Source organism: Eulemur rufifrons, chromosome 26, assembly GCF_041146395.1.
Source record: "Eulemur rufifrons isolate Redbay chromosome 26, OSU_ERuf_1, whole genome shotgun sequence".
Lineage (NCBI taxonomy): Eukaryota > Metazoa > Chordata > Mammalia > Primates > Lemuridae > Eulemur > Eulemur rufifrons.
The window spans coordinates 5,152,585-5,168,150 of NC_091008.1; the positions used below are offsets into that span (position 1 = coordinate 5,152,585).

Genomic DNA, 15,566 nt, shown 5'->3' on the forward strand with positions numbered 1-15,566 from the left:
ACAGAGCCTCTTCCAAAACATAGATTAACCAAATTTCCAGAATTTCTTTAAAATGAAGTGAAACAAGTTTAATAATAATATCTAACACAGTTGTAAGAGCTTTACATCCACTTACTCGTTTAACTCTCACACTGACTCTATTAGGTAGGAGCTGCTACCATCTCCTCTTTACAGATGAGGAAACTGAGGCTGGGGAACTCCCAGGACTCTGCCAAAATCCAGACAGCCTCAATGTGGCAGACTTATGCTTTTAGCCACTTACTAGGTCTAAAATTGTGGTTGTTTATGTCTTACTGGCAGAGAAGATGGACAAGATGGAAAAGGTCACAGGGAGATTTACTCCATCTTCAAGGGTTGAGCTACTTATGATTTCAGCATTTGCTCCAGGGCACATGGGAAGACAAGGTGGCGGTCACAGGACTTCAAAGGGCCAGGCCAAGAGCTCCGAGGAGACAGGAAAGTCCCCAGAGCAGCTTCCTTGCTCCTGGTGGCCCGGCCCACGATGGGCTTTGCTGGCTGCCACAGCTGCTTTCCTGGTCTCTGTGGAGGTTCCGGATTAAAGAGCCAGGCAGGGACGTTGGGGAGCACAGAACACAGACTCATCAGTGGGATGATGCGAGATGCTTTGTCCAACTAGCCAGTGTGTTGCCGGAGCAAAGGTACACACGCTCATAGGTATGTGTGTGTGGCATTTTTTTTTTTCCACTTTATTTTCCCCCTCATTATTTATTTATTATTTTTACAGACTTAGGGGCCATCAATGCAGTTTTGTCGCATGGATGTATTGTGATGGTGGAGTCTGGGCCTTTAGTGTACCCATCCCCTGAAGAGTGTGCATTGCACCCAATAGGCCATTTTCCACCCCCAGCCCCTCCCCCTCTCCCACCTTTCAGAGTCTCCAGTGTCTGTTACGCCATCTGAACGTCCATGTGCACCGTCGTTTAGCTCCCGCTTGTAAGTGAGAACATGTGGCATTTGGCTTTCTGTGTCTGAGTTGTTTCACTTAGGCCATTATCATGGCCTCCAGTTCGTCCATGTTGCCACAGGACATGATTTCCTTCCTTTTTAATGGCTGAGTAGTATTCCATGGTGCGTATGTGTGTATATACACACACACATTTTCTTTATCCAGTCATCTGGTGACGGTCACTTAGGTTGATTCCATGACTTTGTTATTGTGAATTGTATTGCGATAAACATACCAGTGCTGGTGTCTTTTTTTATGCGATGATTTGTTTTCCTTCGGGTAGTGACCTCATTATTAACGGCACAATAAAAGTGAAGTACCAGAGCCTGGCAAGTCTATTTAACCCCTAATTTTGCTGAATAGTAAAAAGAACTTTCTTCTGGACCCAGAAAGTTTTGATGGGTTCCCTCTGTGACAGTAACTTACGTTAAACAATGAAATAGTATATTAATTTTACCATGAGCAGAATAAACTAGAGTACATTTTATCACAATGAATGCTAAACATAGCATTTTTCTACTCCATATACATCTAATGAGAAAGATATAGTTGTATCACATACATAACTTATCAAAAGTAACACATCTGAAATATTTACAATGGAAAAATTTTCAAAGAATTTCTGATTATTTAATGCACCTTTAAAAATTAAACTAACTTGATCATTTGTACCATAATTTTCCTGTATTTCAAAGGTACATGTAGTGTTTTTATAAGCATATATATTTAATACTTACTGCTAACATTACTAATTTTGTGATTTCATTGTTCACCGAATTATATTAAAAAATACTATATCCTATAGAACTCACCTTTTGCCCATTCATTCCTGGAATTCCGGGTGCTCCAACGGAACCCTAAGGAGACATATGATTAAATTAAGTTGATATCATAACTATAAAATATTTCCATTCTAAACTGATATTGTATTAGTTATGTTAGCCATAACTTTACCTTGCTAACACATGTTTAACAGGTTGTTTTTCAGATCTTATCCACTGTGTTCCATTATATAATAATGTAGACAGATTCCTCAAGCTTCCCCAGAAAGTAGAGATAAAATTTAACCTTGTTTCTAAATATCCACTTAGCCATAATATGATTTTAAAGAAATTTCTAACATAAATTGAGATCCATATCTATCAGAGGGCCATATGGCTCTAAATTTTGGTGCTTTTAATAATAAATACGCTTGGTTTCACCTGGAAAAAGTCTCGCAGTAGCGGGAACACTTGAATTTTAAGAACTAAAATACCATGAAACAAAAGGCAATTAAAATAACCACTTGTCACGCACTCAGGTAAGGGCCCCATGCTGTACGCTTGCACCCATACTGGGGACAGAATGAGTGGTTGGACACAGATGGGTGAGCTGAGAATAAGAAAGCTAATTATTACCTGAGAAAATCCATGACATTTAACTGGATACAGAAACATTAGCAAATATTTTCAAACAGTGATGTCATTTCCCCCCGTTACACCCCCCCCATTCAGGCTCTGCAGAAACCATTTTTAAATACAATGTGCTTATTCTTTGTCTAGAACTAGAAAACAGATTTTTCTTAGGAGATGTATGATATTAAATTTCTTTAATAATAATGGGAGAAAGTTTTTTTTTTCCAGAAAAAATAGTAATTATAAACGTAAAACTACTCTAAGAAATATACTAAAAAAAAAAAGTAATTATAATCAAAATAAATTGAGATGGCAAGTTCCTTCATGTATTCAGTGATTATATTGAGTGGGTCATTAGAGGACTTCCTGAAGCCTGAAGCAGTAATTTTATCCTGGTCGTATGTGGATTAGGGTAGCTTTACAATTTCACACCATGCTTAATAGAGACATTATTGCGAAGGACAAAGTGTTCCTACACACAAGTTGTCTCACAACTCATTGGCTTTTCCTTGGTTTGCAGGATTATGTTTCAACAGATGCCACATGCCTGCCCGGTGCTTGGGGGATACAGAGTCTCTATCTTTGATGGATTTCAAAGATAAAGAATAATCACTTTTCCATCTGCTGTAATACAATTGTTTTCTTTAGTTTTGTGCAGGTTAAATATCCCTTCCCCCACCTCCTTGAGGGGCGGGAGTTAGGGAGTTAGTGGGGAATGGGGACTTAGTGATATTTCGTTGGCAAAGGGCCATCTACTTGCTATTGTTATGTTTACTGCTGTACTATAGGTGTAATTTCGGAAATGCTAGACCTTCTCCATCAGAATGCAATGGTCAGTGCTGATGACCGTGGAGAACATTGAAATGACAGTTAGGAAGTTACTTTTCAGGTTACCTCCGCAAAAGACACCAGTGGGCCACTCAATGCTGTGCACCAAGCAACAAACACACCCTTCATTCTGGTCAGTGCTGTGCCCATTTGCCAATTCTGTATTTGAGCAAGGCCATGCGTTCAGTCTGCAATGTCATATGATCGTTCACATTTTAACTTTTGTCACAAGGTTTCACCAGTATTTGAATTAAAACTTCAATAACTTACAAGGTCAGCAGACAACTTAAAAAGAGTCTGCTATGGACTTCCTGAATTTTCAATAATGGAGTTGATTAGAAATCTAAGGCTCGCATCATAGGACTGTATTTTTAGAAAGCAGAATGAACAGACCGGAGTAAGGACGTCAGCGCCTACAGCAGCTAATTTCACTCAAAGAACTTGCCGTTAGGCCGTGAGAATAATTACTTTCATAAGACTGTTGTTTACCTTTTGTCCTGGAGGCCCCAGAGGTCCCTAAAAAAGAAACAAATTCAATTAACATAATACTGTAGCTATTGAAGTTTAGATGACCAATTAAAACGGTCCTATTCCATAAGGTTCTCTTTGTTGTACTGACCTATGCTGGCACTTTGTACATGAAGGCAAATGAAAATTTTCAGTTGGAAGTACATGTTGAAGAACATTAAGCTTATGCAGTAGGATTCTGATTTTTCCTTTAAAAAACAAAAAAGAATCTCTGCTGTTCCAGCGCATGTGTTTCTTCAAATACCTGCAAAACTATCACATAGATCTCATCTAGAAGGCTGGAGACACTGTAGCTAGAGGTAGTTACAATGTAGTGCAGTTTGCCAACAAATGGACACATTGTATGACTTGTGCATCTGCAAAACTGCAGAAAGCAGATTTGCAAGGGAAATAGTTGAACAGCATTACAAAGAAGTATGTTCTGTTCTGTTCTTCCTCTTAGGAAAGATGGTCAACTGACCTGCAGAAAATCATGTTTACCAACTCGGGGAGGCCACGGTCAACCGCGGCACCTAGTATCTACCAGAAAAGGGAATGCGAGATGCTGTCGGCTGTTGCTTACACTCTGATGCTGGGTCGGGGTGGAGGATACAACACGTAGTGAGATAAATGAGAACATTTATACAGAATGGAACTGTGGCAGTTTTGAGATTGAGCAGTTTTCCAACCACAGAGGCAGCGTTGGGATTCTGTTTATTTAGAGCAAGACATGGCTTTGGGACAGTGGGAAAGAGCACAGAGAAATACAGCTCTATTTCCTGCTAGTCATATCTATTTTTAAGTAAAAATATTAAGCGCTTTCTTCTAGTTCTTTCAAAAATATACTTAATTTTAGTATGTTTTAGCGAAGTTACAGACGCTATCATTTCATGTCAAAGCCCTTTATTCCACTACACTTAACTAATGACTGGCTTGTTTTCAACGTGTGACATTTCAGTTAATCAGCATCTTGCATTCATACTCTGTAACACTAAACAAAGCACTAGGGTGGTCATTAGATGGATTGGTCACCCATCGTTTTTTTTTTTTTTAAATTAGAAATACATAATGTTTAGTAACATGCAGAGAATCCATTCCCCATGTTACTTTGTAATCTCACAGGAAGACTAGCAATTTCCTCACATAATCAGCATCAGGTTATTGAAAGTGCATCACTCAATCCCACCTTTATATCCTCCTGTTTGGTTTACCCAACCCACAGTGAGCCTGTTATCTGGAACGTCGGTGTGGTCCGACATTCTCCCTACTCATCCTACTCCCTCTATTTAAAATTCTCCCCGTTTTAGATTTCATGGAGGAAAGAGAGACTATCAGGTATTAATTCCCTTGACATCATGTCTCTCATCAACCCAAACCCTCTTTCCTGGACCTCTTTTCTGTACCAGAGGAAGAAGGGTCCCTCCTCCCGGACAAGGTAAATTCATCCGGTAGACTCTGGAATCCATCCTCACCCCTGTCCTCGGGGATCTTTGTTAATCAGTTACCCCTGCGTCCGCATCAGAGCCTCCACTTCTCAGCTAGTTCCTTCCCTACAGCACATAAACATGTTTAATTATTTCCTCACTTGGGTAAATTGTTTGGGAAGTAAATGCTAATGCTGAGTAAGGGCAGCATTTGGAGATCGTGGTGATAGGAGATCTGAGAACCAAGAAAAGGCTTGGGTTTTATCATTGTCTATCATTCCATTTTCTCAAGCGTCTCTAGAGGATTTTCCTTCTTCAATGTTGATGTTAGAAAGGAAATCATAGAACGAGAAGTACATTAATTCAATGTTTAGACTGAGAATGTGTATGTTCAATCCACAAAGGTTTATTTCCCTGTGTAAATCTAACTTTGCTGCTTGAAAAAATATTGTTCACTAAAATTGGATATTTTATTATGTTGATGTATAACCCTGGAAAGGAATATTTCGAATGAAAATAAGAGCAAATTTTACATCAAACATTTTAATTAGAGACTAACATATCTGGTATTTTCCAATTTGGTCTTTGTTATATGATCACATCCAATCAGAGATTTAGAAAGACTAATCACAACTCTGAAATCCATCCAATTATATTAGTTGTGTATCTTAACACAATATTGAAGGAAAGTCTAAGGACAGCTACAAAGAGAATAAGTATAATGTTTTTCTTCACTGTTAGGAAATTACTATTTCTGATAAAGTCCAAAAATAAAAGCAGTTTTTAAGATTTAACATTAGTTTTGAATTGTGAATATGTGCCTTATAGATTATTCATAACCATGCTGTCAAGAATATATTCTTAGCTACCAAAAATGTGCATATATTTCTTTGATCTCACTGGCAGGAAAAATGGTAGGGAGCCAAGAAGAGGGTCATCTGTCACTAGGAGAGACCTGGGAGTAGGGCAGAGGCGAATACAAGGCACATTTGAGTAAGTACAGACACACACACACACACACACACACACACTAGTTAGTTTACAGAGCAAGATTTTACTTACACGTCTATGTTTTGAGTACCCTTAGATTAATAATACCATTATATATCTGTCACATTGTGGAAATTAAATTTAAACTTACAAATTAAAGTTTCCTTGCTCAAGAATTGATTTTGAAATTAGAGTATGTTGCCACCAGTTGCTTAAGATGTCTACATTTGATTAATCTTATGGTTTCTGGTACAAATATAAATTTATACAGCAATGGGCACATACAATAGAACCATTCATTAATTTACCTAATCTTCCTTAAATTTCTTCAACTTTCAGCAGGCATAATGACTTGGATGAAGAATGTCAGAAATTCATTATTCACTAGTTAAACTAATGCTTTTCATTATTCATATAATTAAAGTCAATTGTTCTAGTGGTTCAAGATTTCAAAAACAATTTCATTACTATCATCCCCATGATTTAATAATATTTTGGGTCAAATAGTTTTCCAAACTAGAGTCATAATCTTTTTGGCTCATCTTTATTAATCAATGAAGTATTCCTTTCTGAGACATTTTTTGGCAGACACATTTATATTTGCATACATATTTGTATACAACCAATTTGAATGGAAATCTAATCTAGTTTCTTTCATCTTTCACAATAATTTCTTTGTATATGTCTCAAAATTAAAAACGGTGTAACACACAGAATCTCAACATATTAAGCTATTTTTTCCTGAAGTTTAACTCCAGAAATGTCAGCTATAATTAGAACTTTAAAATCCACTCATTTCAATACAAGTTCTGGGTGATACAAAGTGTATGAACATTTCATCGAAGAATTCTGCATAATGAACATAACTGTATTGAAAGGATAAAAACCAAATGAGTCACTGGAAAATTGTTAGCGTGGCGTTAACAACATCACTAATCTGCAGATAAGCCTTCCTGCCAGAGTTTTCAGGATCTTTCAGAAAAGACTGTGGAGAGCTGTGCAAAACAAAGTTTAGATAGAAACTGGTAAACACAGTAAGAAATTACGTAGCACACTTGATTTTCTTTCCTGTTCTCCCCCGCTCCTGCTAGATCCCATTTCTGAAGATGATATACAATATGCAGCATATGGTATGCAAGTAAGTTAAAGAACTATGATAGTCTCCACGTTGGCAAACGTCTTTACCAAAAACACGGCACTCAGGCCTGAGAGTAATTTTTTTCACTCCTCCTACTCTGAGTCCACTGGATACTTAAGCATCTCTCTCCAGTCCAGCCCTCTCCTCCAGGGCTTTGCTGCGCTCCTGTTAAACCCCCTTCTCTACCACCTCGTTAATGTGACATTCACTTACGGGCCACTCTGCATTTGGTCTCCTTCCATCCTTTCTGCACACCGCTGCCTACATGAACTTCCTAAAAGGTGAATGGGTTCATACCTTTCCTCTGCTTAAATATCCTTCAGTGGCTCTGTGTAGCTTTTGGGAAGATTCCAAGCTTTGGTAATTGTCACATAAGTCGTGCTTCCTAGACCTCCGGATGCCAAAGGGCTTTCTTCTCTCTGGTCTCCTCCCCAGTCCCCATCCCAAAACTCAGAGCTCAGTGTGCCTGCCCTTGGCATTAGGTCCCCTTTTTCTATTCCTCAAAGCACTTCTATAATAGCACTTTTTCATAGAACTGACCAACAATCCTTGTAATAGTCTGATTACTTCTTTATTCACGCTAAATGCATTTTATCACGCTCGTAGCTGGCACATGGTAATTGCTCAGTGAATTCTTTTGAGTTCATTAATTTATTCATTCACATAATAGTTTTTGAGTGCCAGACAATGTCCTAGATGCTGGGGATACAACAGTGAACAAAATAAGACAAAAATGCATGCTATATGGACTCCAGTGGATGGAAAAAGACAGTAAACAAACAAACAATGCAAAGTTGTGTCAGGTGGTAAGCGCTAAAGCAAAGAGAGGGATGTGGATGGGGAGAAGTGGACGTGGCAGCAATTTAAATTGGGGGATTGGTGAAGGCCTCAGGGATAAAGAGGTCAAGCAGGAAGCCACGCATATAGAAGGGGGAAGAACGTTCCAGACAAGGAATAGCAAGTGCAAAGGCCAAGAACTGGGCACATGCTAAGTGTGTCCAAAGAACACCAAGAGAGCCGTAAGTGAGCAGGAGGAGACGGGGATGCGGACAGGGAGGAGAGACTGCATTTGTATGGCCATTCAGGTGCTCATAAACACAAAGTTTACTTTGAGTATGATCAAAATTATAGAAATGAATATATAAAGCAAAGCAAGTTTTTTTCTTATCCCATAGATAATAGTGTCTCAAGACAGGAATGGCAAGACTTTTTACTCTTGTTCACCTGAGTCATTCTAACAGTACTGCCCTGTCTTAACGGCCTGCAGATTACCCCTAAGTGCAAGAGTCAGTGGAGGAATTCAGTTCATGGCTTTTATATTAAAACAGCAAAGCAGAAATCATCTTAATTATATGATATCTGTCATTAACACCGAGAGTGTTGTTTATGTGTGTGTAGGCCTGAGTGCTCTAATGCATTGCAGAAGGCCCATATGCAAACAGTACATAGGATTCTCAACCCAAGTTAATCTTCAAAACAAGCAGGTAGGAAAAGAATGATTCTATGACTATTATGCATTGACTGTACTTGCTAGTTTGCAAAAGAAAAAATAACGATAATTTTAAAAAGCCTTTCTTTGATAGAGCACGGAATGGGAAAAAATTAACGAATTTTTCTGACACTACCGATGTTAGCACAAATTTGATTGAGGTATTAATTACTTAAACAGGATGCAGAGTTTTTAAATGATGTGCTTTAGGATGCCTCTTGGGACGTGTTTTAAGGCGAGTTCTGGTTGCCTGCTATTAGGAAATGATGCAGGGGGCGGACACAGTTCCTGTTCTGTCCCTGATGGCTAACAGTAAAATCTGAAGCTCTGAGAGCTGCTGGTCATTTCTGGATACATGAATATACAACCAGCTTCTGTAATAAAAAGCACAGGGAACAAAAAAGAGGTGGTCCATCTGTGAAGGGGAGGATAAATGCCCCAAACTATTAAGCCATTTAAAATGATTTCTTTTTTTGAGTTAAGAATTTTTCCATGATTTAATAAAAGTTAGGCAGAAGGAAGAAAATACTTTTTTTAAAGTCTGGTTCCAAAGGGAAGAATGATAACATGTATAATCTAACTTACGGACTCATAAAACATTAGTACCAGACTTTCTCAAGGGTTTGGTGCAACAGACTTTAATTACTATTTTTTGAAAGATTATTAACCTGGTCAAATGCATCACAAGATCCCAAAATACATAAACTGGGTTTATAAGCGTAAGAGGAAATTTAAAACAAATAATGGAAATTTGTCTTACTTAAGAAGGAATCATTTAAGATGCATTTATATAAAATTCCGAGTTCTGCTCGGATGTTTGATGTGGGAAGGTTAAGGAACATAAACTCTCAGCCACTATTATATGTATGTCTGGAGTGCAATTCAAGTGATGTTTTATAAGATTCAGATTTCATAACTTAAGTGTGTGGAAATGGCAAACTGGAAACCAGTGGGGAATGTTCTAGAATATAAGAGTTTGTGCTGAAATGTTTTCTGTGTAAGAGCTGATGATGATTTAGGTGAACTGGGTGCGGAGGAACAGCACACCCAGGGACAGAACAAGATAGTGCTGAGATGGGGAAGCCTCATCTCTCGTTTCAAGTCTCTCACGGATCCTGTCTTCAGTCACACTTCATCATTTACATTTTCCCAAGCAGTGCATATTCTTCCCCGATTAGTCTTCATGTGAAATTCTTAATCATTCTTCAAGGCTCAGCAGTCATAACTCACTTCCTTCGTGGGCCTTCTCCGAGACGCCCAGACAGCTTGTTTTTATCCTTTGTGTTTCCCTAGCACATTTCAACAGGCTGTATTTTAATATGTTTACATATTTTTAAAATCGCTTGCCTAGATAGCGACTTCCTCAGGCCATATATTTTACATCTTCAGCACCTAGGTTAGTGCCTAACAAATCAATAATTATTGACTAAGTAGGAACAACGAATGAATGAATTTAAAAATCGTTAAATTCTCTTTGCTGGGTTTCCACCATATTTCTATAATTTCTATTATTTGAGAAAGCTGCTCTAAAACCAAGAGTCTGTTAATAAGATGGCATGCTGTTAAATGTATTCATGAATATTCAACGCAAAAAAGTTCTAAATGCAGTAATTATTTTTTAAAAAGAGTAAATGCCTTCTGACTTCCCTATCTCGTGGGCTGCTGACTTTTTGAGGAAAATATTAAACCAGGATGATTCATTTATTGGGGTTTCTCAATATCATGAGGCTATGACCTCTTTAAGGGAGGTCTCTTAGAGCTCAGGAAATTAAAGAAGTAATACATTTTTCTCACCACTTGACAAAACCAGAACCCAAGACTAAATATTGAGCATTAAATACCACCGGCGACTAAAGACAGGTTTAGGTATTTAAAAACCTATGGTTTGATCACGTCCCAAAACAGAGACTCTGTGTCACCTCTCACCAGATAGCCACGGCTAAACTTAGCTCACTCTGTCTCTTCTAAATATTTAATAAATTTCTTATTGCTAACCCCAAAATGGAAATGACCCAAAAAGAAAGAAAAATTAACAGGCTTCTCTGCCCTCTGTGATTGAACACAACTTCCCTTGAGCACCATAAAGGAAACAAATTTATGGTTCACAAAGGCCTATCACCCTACACTACTCAGTAAAAAATGTTTCCACTGAGTTAAGTGTAAGTGCTTTTCCCATTTTAAATCAACAGTGCTGAGAAACATCGGCTGCTAGCATTTAAATATCCTGTGATCCACAGAAGAAGGTCTTAAATTTAAAATGATAATATATACTCATGTACTCTTCAGAGCTGTTTTCTATCAAGGTAGATTGGGAGTGTCAAATAGAACTTTCTACAGTGACGGAAACATTCCGTATCGGCCAATCCAATAGGACAGCCACTAACCACATATGGCTACTGGGCACTGAAATGTGGATAGTACAATTTTTAGATAATGAATTTTTAATTTTATTTAATTAAAATTAAAATTTAAATAGCCACATGTAGCTAGTAGTTACCGTGACTTATTTATTCTGATGCTGTTTCTTTCTGTGAAGTGCTAAGCTAGATAATTTCTAAGATTTCTTCTATATCTTTTACATCCTACTTGAAAAATACCCACACAGTGTGATTAGAAATTGATGCAATTATTCTTCCACTGTCCTCATGAAAATCATTGTTTTAGTTATGCCATGCATGTTCGTGAGCACACATGTTCTCCAAGTAATCTATAATACATAAATGAATATAAGAAGATGCACAAGCAAAGCAGTTTTGCAGTAATTCTGTTGCATTTATCTTGCCTAATCCTACCCCTGGAGTGCAATGACATCAGTTGGGAGAAAAATATAAAGCTTATTTCTTTGTAATTGTATCTGATGTATTGAGTGAGTAATTGATATCATTTAGTCACTCAGTTTACTGAATACATTGAGTACCAACAATATTCTATTAATGGCTGTGGAAGAGGGGAGAAATCTAACTTAGCTTGGGGAAGTGTGAAACTGTATGTACCTGTGTGAAGTTTTCTCAAAGGAGGTGACCAAAGCAGAAGTCTATTTTTTTAAGGCTCCATTCAGACACACAGACCCTGTGCTTTTTAGATATGGGTAAGAAGGCTCCTGCCTCGGGGCCCATGCTTTAAAGGGCTCTTCTCTGGTTGTCCTTCTCATGGGGTCAGGAATCCATGAGTCTAAAGGGGACATGTTCCCCTGAACCCTCTCCCCACCCCCTGCCCTGATGTTAGACTGTATTTTGGGTACCAGGGGCCCCGCAATCCTCTGCCCCAATGACGTGAGCTCACTTCAGAGACTATGGCTGCCTCTTTCCTGGGTCTGCTCTGAAGGTGAACGGCACCACCGGTGCACACAGCGAATTGGAAGAAAAGGCAAAGAAGTGGGTATTTTGAGTGGTGTGGATGAAAGTTGGCCCTGTGAGTCTCCAAGAACCTGAGTCTTACAAAGTTAGAGCCTGAATCTTATAAAGTTGAGAGAGAGAGGAAGGTATGGGAGAGAAGGAAAGCAGGCCTGGGGCTTAGCGCTAGGGCTGGGCATGGCTGTCCTTACGGTGCCACATTCCGGCTTTGAACTCCAAGGAGTGCAAGAGTTCTGGATTTGAACTTTCCAAGTCGTTATGAGAGTAACAGCTATGAAGGTCAGAGGATAGAACACATTTTACTTAACAGTTTATTCGCTGGGTTTATAACTTTTAAATATTTAGACATTTTTGTATAAGGACTTCTATTTGTTCTCTTGTCCTAAGTTTGCAAATGTAAAGCACAGACTTCAAATGGACCTAACTTTATTTTGAAAGGTTTCTTTTTCATCTCGTGATGAAATATGAGAATTTGATGAGAGAGATTAAATATAATTTCTTTAATATTCTCATACAAGTCACATGTTTTGCTTCATTATAGTTACAATAGGTTGGATTCTACAGTTAAAAGAAATGATAACTAGAGAAGTTCATTATAGTTTTGAAGAAGAAGACAGTTTTTAAGAATTTCTTTCATTAAAACTTAACATATGACTGTTCATTGCATTTAACTATTTACAGAATTATAATGGATAAATATAATAGGCATCTGTGCATATATAATGACAACATAGTAGGATGACAGGACTTCAGAGCTGTAAAGGAACTTATTTAATCTCACCACTTACTATAGACGAGGAACCTAAAGCTTAGATATCTTAACTTGTCCAATATGATACAGCTTATTAGACCTCTAACTGGAACCAGTGTAGAGAGAGTTAATAGAGCTGATTCACAGTGTAGAGATCATTAAGAAAAACAAAATGAAAAACTGAGAGAATACAGTCATTTACTCAGCTGTTTAGACTACCTTTGTGTCTGCATGTTCTATGATTGTGCTTCTAAATCACTGTTGAAAATGCTCTCCCACGTTGACGTTTTGTTTCTAGGAGACAGAACCAGCCTCAAAGGAAAGTCAAATGTTCTAATACCACATTGAGGCACCTCTGGAGAAGTCTGTGCACACAGGAGTCAACACAGAGAGTGTTTTCTTGGGCGGGGCAACTGGGAGAGGCAGCGGTGGGACAGCGCCAGGAGAAGGTGGCATCACTTGTCTACTTTCTCTGGGTCCATTTGGAAAACAGCATTACAGGCTCGGACAAAAGCACCACGGAGGTGGGAAGAGCCCTGTAGCGGTGCCATTTATATGCACTGCATGGACAGTCAGATCAAGTGAGGACAATACAGCATTAGGATGGTTGCTACGGCGTCTCAGCAGGCAGGGCGCACACCCCAAGTGCATGCAGTTTCACCAAACAAGATTTCATCGTCAAAATCCAGCCTAAGAACTAACCCCATTGAGACGATTTTGGTCATTTTTGTTATTTTTTTTATATTTTAATAGCTATTTACATTTCTGAAAAGCCAAAAGATAAAGATCACTTGTGCTAGGATTCAGAACTCTACCCTTTCCAATTGCGGTCAATCCTTGATTTTATTCTTGGGTCCAGTTTTATAAGAGAGAGCGGTTCTCTCCTTATTTAGATGAAGTCAAATTTATTTATGCGCGAGATTCTGTCTTTTAAAATCTCATCCTGAACTTCTCAGAAAACCCAGAGGTCATGTTTACAGAACAGAGGCGCAGGAGGACTCAACAAACGTGGACCTGCTTGAGCTGCAGGTTTATTTTTCTAATCTATCCTGGACGCTGTTGATCTTCAGATGATGATTTTTGCAATATAAACTACATACCCTGGATTACGAAAACGAATCCCCTATCTGACACACTCATGAACAGTTCTCTAAGAGCTAATTTTAGACAGTTTCTAGCTTCTTTATGTCAACATCAGAGACATGTTAAATTTATAAAAATTCTCCAGTGCCTCTTAAGAGGCACTCTCGAAAGCAAGCGCTCGTCCTCGATAAACCAGCAACTGTAGTGGCTTTTGTGTAATGTGGAAAAGATGAGAGCGGTGGTCCTTATTATTTGTTCTTTGTTTGCACTGGTGGGTGAGGAGGGGAATGTTATGAAAAATTGATAATGTACGATGATGTGATATATAGGAGAAGGAGGTCAGAACAACAATAACAGCAACAACGAATAGGACAAAAGCAACAAACTGCACTCTCAATGGCAGTATTTGGACATGCTGTAATTTCACTGGTACCTATTAGTCAACTGTTCTTAGCCCTTACGTTTCTTACTCTTTCTGTATGCCAAGTTTTATCACTGGACATTTGTTTTCACAGTAATACTTCTCATTTGTAGCACTCTCTGTAGTTTATAAGACATTTCATTTTATTATTTCACTTGCTTCTCACCATAATTCAATAGACTAGGAATTATTACCTACATTTTATAGATCAGTAAAAAGGATCACAGACCATAGTCATAGACCCCGAAGTAGTTCCAAAACTAGAACTACTGGTACTTTTCTCCCTACCAGACTCTGAGTTAACACACACACATACATACAATTTGAAAGAAAATTTCCAAGGGAATTTTTCTCCTCATGAAAATTACAATTATGTTTCTAGCATCCTCTTCTCTCTATGAGATGGGTTGAAATATACAGGTGCTATTCAAGTAAACAAACAGAAATAGTGATTTTTTTTTTAAATGATAGGTTTTAGATCAGAGAAATATTTCATGTTAAGCAAATATAAAATATAGAAATTCAGTTTGCTGGGGAGAAGAATTAGGGGACTATACCGCTTTACACAAAGACTTTGAATAGGATTGCTTTAAGCAGCAAAATTTCCCAGCACATTTAAAATACGTTGATTTATGAAAATCTGATTTATATAAAACTTTACAGGAACGCATCTGTTATATAAATCCTTGCTCACCTGTAATTTACTCTAGAGAGAACAAGTGAGTGATAATAATAACATACTCATACAGTTCTTCATTATGTATTTTAAAGTGCTTTCCCCTAATTTATGGCATTTGTCTTTGGCAACCTTTTAAGGCAGTCAGAGAGGGTATTATCATTTCTTTACAGATGAGAAATTGAGAGGTTAAGTGACTTGCCCAAGGTCAGACAGACATTCATTCATTTACCGCCATCTGAGTGATGTAGTTTTAAGAGGGTAGTTAAGGAAACAAGATTCTTCCTTTTTTTTTTTCTTTTAACCAGCTGTGAAGGCTATTAAAACAGAGGTGGATGATCTCACAAATACAACGTTGAATGAAAAAAGCCAGACACAAAAGTATACCAACTGTATGATTCGATTAATATAAAATTCAAATGCAGGCAAAACTAATCTGTGATGACAGAAGTCGGAATGGTTGTTACCTGTGGGATGGTTACCAAGGTAAAGGAGGTTTATTAGAATGTTCTAGTACTTGATCTGGTTTATACATAGTTATGTTC

General features: G+C 38.1%; 1 protein-coding gene across 1 annotated transcript in view; it reads right to left on the minus strand.

The window, feature by feature from the left end:
- The window catches only part of COL25A1 (collagen type XXV alpha 1 chain), a 351,459-nt gene that overhangs the window by 87,417 nt on the left and 248,476 nt on the right, over positions 1-15,566 (minus strand). The window contains exons 11-12 of the mRNA XM_069459052.1: positions 3,679-3,705; positions 1,780-1,824 (exon numbers count right to left, since the gene is read on the minus strand). Coding sequence (XP_069315153.1) covers positions 1,780-1,824; positions 3,679-3,705 — 72 coding nt within the window. The remainder of the gene's footprint in view (positions 1-1,779; positions 1,825-3,678; positions 3,706-15,566) is intronic.